This window comes from Mandrillus leucophaeus, unplaced genomic scaffold (assembly GCF_000951045.1).
Source record: "Mandrillus leucophaeus isolate KB7577 unplaced genomic scaffold, Mleu.le_1.0 Scaffold842, whole genome shotgun sequence".
In the NCBI taxonomy this organism is placed as follows: Eukaryota; Metazoa; Chordata; class Mammalia; order Primates; family Cercopithecidae; genus Mandrillus; species Mandrillus leucophaeus.
Window position 1 is genome coordinate 69,521 of NW_012109164.1, and position 3,904 is coordinate 73,424.

The window sequence follows — 3,904 nt, forward strand, 5'->3', positions numbered from 1 at the left end:
TGGGGAGCATGGGGTGAACCTGTTTCCTCATCTTGCACTTTTACTAATCAATAAGATCTTTCCTATCCCCAGTCTGTCATTATTTATGATGCCTCTGAGATGGTGGCACCTGGTGTGAGCTGAATAGGATCCCTCAAAAAGTATATCATCTTGAAGACCTAACCCCGAGCATTTCAGAATGTAACCTTATTTAGAGACAGTATCTTTACAGGTAATCAAGTTAACATGAGGTCATTAGGATGGACTCTAATCCAATTTGCTGAAATTTGCATTCACACAGACATATACAGAAGAAAGATGATGTAAGGAGATGTAGAAAGAAGACGGTCATCTCTGCGCTAAAGAGAGGCCTGGAAAAGATCCTTCCTCACAGCCCTTAGAAGCAACAAGCAACCCTGCAGACATCTTGATTTCAGACTTCCAGCCTCCAGAACAGTGAGGCAATAAGCTTCTGTTGTTTAAGCCACCCAGTGTGTGGTACTTTGTTTCGTGTTTGTGTGTTTGTTTGTTAGAGACAAGATCTCACTATGTTGCCCAGGCTGTTCTTAAAGTCCCAGGCTCAAGCAATTCTCCCACCTCAGCCTCAGAAAAGTGCTGGCTTACAGGTGTGAGTCACTATGTCCAGCCTGTGACACTTTGTCATGGCAGATCTAGGAAACTAGTACAGCACTCAACAGTACTTTCCTTCTTAAAGAAGAATTCATAAAGCACTCAAGAGAGAAAGCGGGTGCTTTAATAGTGATATCCAGTCTCTAAACAAACAAAGTGCCACACACCGGGTGGCTTAAACAACAGAAGCTTATTGCCTCACTGTTCTGGAGGCTGGAAGTCTGAAATCAAGGTGTCTGCAGGATTGCTTGTTGCTTCTAAGGGCTGTGAGGAAGGATCTTTTCCAGGACCTCCCTTTGACATTTTGAAGTGCTAGAAGTCAGGACTTCAAGATATCAAATGTTTCACATGCACAAACACACACGCACATGCACGCACATGCACACACATACACACACACACACACCCCCCTGCTGAGGATCTCTCATCTGCCGTTCCCTTGATGCAGGCAAATTCATCTCTGCTGAGTTGTTGGCTGATTGCACATGATTCTTCCCTCAGGCCCAGGACATCCATCCTCACACCTACTCCACCTTCTTTCTCCCTGTCTTTGATGCAGTTCTGTTGGACAGGATGTAAGAAACCCTACCTTGGCACTCTACACTGGAGTCCATACCTAGTCATGGAGTCCACACCTAGTCAACAGGACATGCACACCTTTGCCCCACCATCAATGGAAATGTGGCTACTTCCCAACTGCAACTCTCTACTTTTGATGCCACAGGCAGCTTCTACCAGCCTCCAAACATACCATTTTCTCAAGCCGGTGTCAAACCCCAATGCCCAGTGTCCCTCAAACTGCAGAAGAATTATATTAAACTCTCTGAATGATCTAGAAATGTCTTTCACTGGGCTTGACAGAGCACCCCTCAACCCTTGCCATTGAATAGAGGAAGGCATGAAAGTCACAGTACACCAACAACTCTATTAACGAAATCTTTATTATAATCTCCAGTCTCCACTTCCTGTCTTGGCTTTTCTAGTGTTTTTTACAGGCTGGCAGAGAATGGGCAGCTAAAAATAGCAAAGCCAGTTCCTACCACCTGCTGCATAAACTCTGCCTAAGAGGCCCAGCACCTCACTTTGAAATGTGGAGATTACCTTGTGGTCCCAAGCAAAACTGAGGCAGAAACAATCGCATTTTAACATCCTGTTATAAATGTAACATTGAGTGGTGTTTTTCACCTTTCATATTGACAAAGCTCTAGAAAAATTATAATATCCTTCTTTAGCAAGGATGTTGATCAAGAAAGCACTCTGATAAGCTGTTCATGGAGGCCAATTTTGCACAACTATATAAAGTCAAAAGATTTAAAATGAACATTCCCTTTGACCCATAAATTTCTCCTTTTGAAAGTGCCCAAAAGAAATACAAAATAAAATGTACAAGGATGTTTACTGCAGCATGGCCTATAACAACAGATTTGTAAATGATTTAACTGAGCAACAATAATTATTCATTATGATGAACACATTCATAGAAATACTTTAATATAACCAGTGAATACTGAGACAGAAAACAAGAAGACTAATGGCATTGTTCTTTCTTCTTGGTCAAACAATTAAGGAGTTGATGCATTCTTTGCACCTGTTGATTTAATAGATGAGAACAGCTGAAATAGCTTTCTTGTAAAACTTCAGTAACTCTTCCGGTTGAGACTGAATTTATTTTACCTTGAAACCTCTGGAATAAGTGTAGACACATTAATTTTGCTCATGGCACTATGGTAGATGCTCAAGAGATGTTTGTTGAATGAATAGTCACCTAGAAGCCTAGAAGCCCACCTTGACCTGTCCCGCCTTTCTGATCCAAACCAATGTATTTCTTAAATGCGTTTGATTGATGTCTCATGCCCCTCTAAAATGTATAAAGCCAAGCTACACCTCTACCACCTTGGGCACATGTTCTCAGGCCATGGTTGCTCATATTTGGCTCAGAATAAATCTCTTCCAATATCTTACAGTGTTTCACTCTTTTCATCAACAATATTGTTCATTCACCGAGCTCTCTGGAATCCCAGACTGTGCTCAAATTCTGATGGTACTGTTTTCCTGTTGTATGACCCAGAACAAGTTAAATTATTTCAGCCTCAGGATGGAATCTGCAAAATCAGTATAATGACTTATCTCATAGATTCGTTGGCACGACTAACGAATGAGGTACTCAATGACACACTGCAATTGCCCTATAAATGTTAAACCATTGCCAAATCTGGTATTCTCCTAATGTCTTCGAGGGGTCCCCTAGAAAAAGGTCTCAAAGGCTGTGAATCATAAGGGACTACCTTGCTAAGGAACCGGCAGGCATTGACAGTTGTACTCCGCAGAAAAAATAAATAAATAAATAAAACAAAAAACTCCCCGCTTCGCCGCCCTCTTCTGGGGAAAAACTGGGGATTGGAAGGAGAACCCTAGAGGGCCAACATGGCCCCTGGGCGTGGCTGGGCGGACAGCGCCTTCGACCGGCGGAACTCAACCTCTGACGGAACTCAACCTCAGTCGCTCGAGTTTCTTCCGCTTCCGTCGGGACTCCGCGAGGTGGACCGGTGTGAACACAACTTCCGGCCACACTGAGCGGTGTACTGAGCTGATTCCGGCTAGCTACTAGAGCGCTGCTGCCTACCAGGGGTAAGGGGAGCGCTGTAGTCGCTGTGGGGACCTCCGCGCCGCCGGACGTCCGTGACCATGTGGAGGCTACTGGCTCGCGCTAGTGCGCCGCTGCTGCGGGTGCGCTTGTCAGGTCAGAAGTCCCTTTTGGTTCCTAAAGACTTTACCCCTCTTCTTCCCCCACCCTCTAGTGCTTTTCCTCCCTAACCCAAAAGGCGGCTCTGCATATGCTCGGTGAAGCACTGGTTAGGGACTACGCTATCCCACCGCTGATCTCCACCGTAGGGGTTCGTGCAAGAGGGTCACAACTGCGTCTGGGAGTCGGCGCCCAGAGACCCCGGCTGGCCTTCTGCGGAGCCTGAGCCTCTCAGTACGTTTAGTGGAACTCGCATCCCAACCTCAAGACTCTTCCGGCGGAAGTACTTTTGGGCCGGCTTGGTGGCTCACGCCTTTAATCCCAGCACTTTGGGAGGCTGAGGTGGGCGGATCACTTGCGGTCAGGAGTTTGAAACCAGCCAGGCCAACATGGTGAAACCCCGTCTCTACTAAAAATACAAAAAAAATTAGCTGGGCGTGGTGGCGGGCGCCTGTAATCCCAGCTACTCCGGAGTCTGAGGCAGGAGAATCTCTTGAACCCGGGAGGCGGAGGTTGCAATGAGCCGAGATCGCGCCACTGCACTGGGGCCTG

General features: G+C 46.0%; 1 protein-coding gene across 1 annotated transcript in view; it reads left to right on the forward strand.

The window, feature by feature from the left end:
• The first annotated feature begins 3,085 nt into the window (after window positions 1-3,085).
• Window positions 3,086-3,904, forward strand: part of MRPL16 (mitochondrial ribosomal protein L16) — a 4,849-nt gene continuing 4,030 nt past the window's right edge. The window contains exon 1 of the mRNA XM_011968399.1: window positions 3,086-3,406. Coding sequence (XP_011823789.1) covers window positions 3,295-3,406 — 112 coding nt within the window. The 5' untranslated portion in view covers window positions 3,086-3,294. The remainder of the gene's footprint in view (window positions 3,407-3,904) is intronic.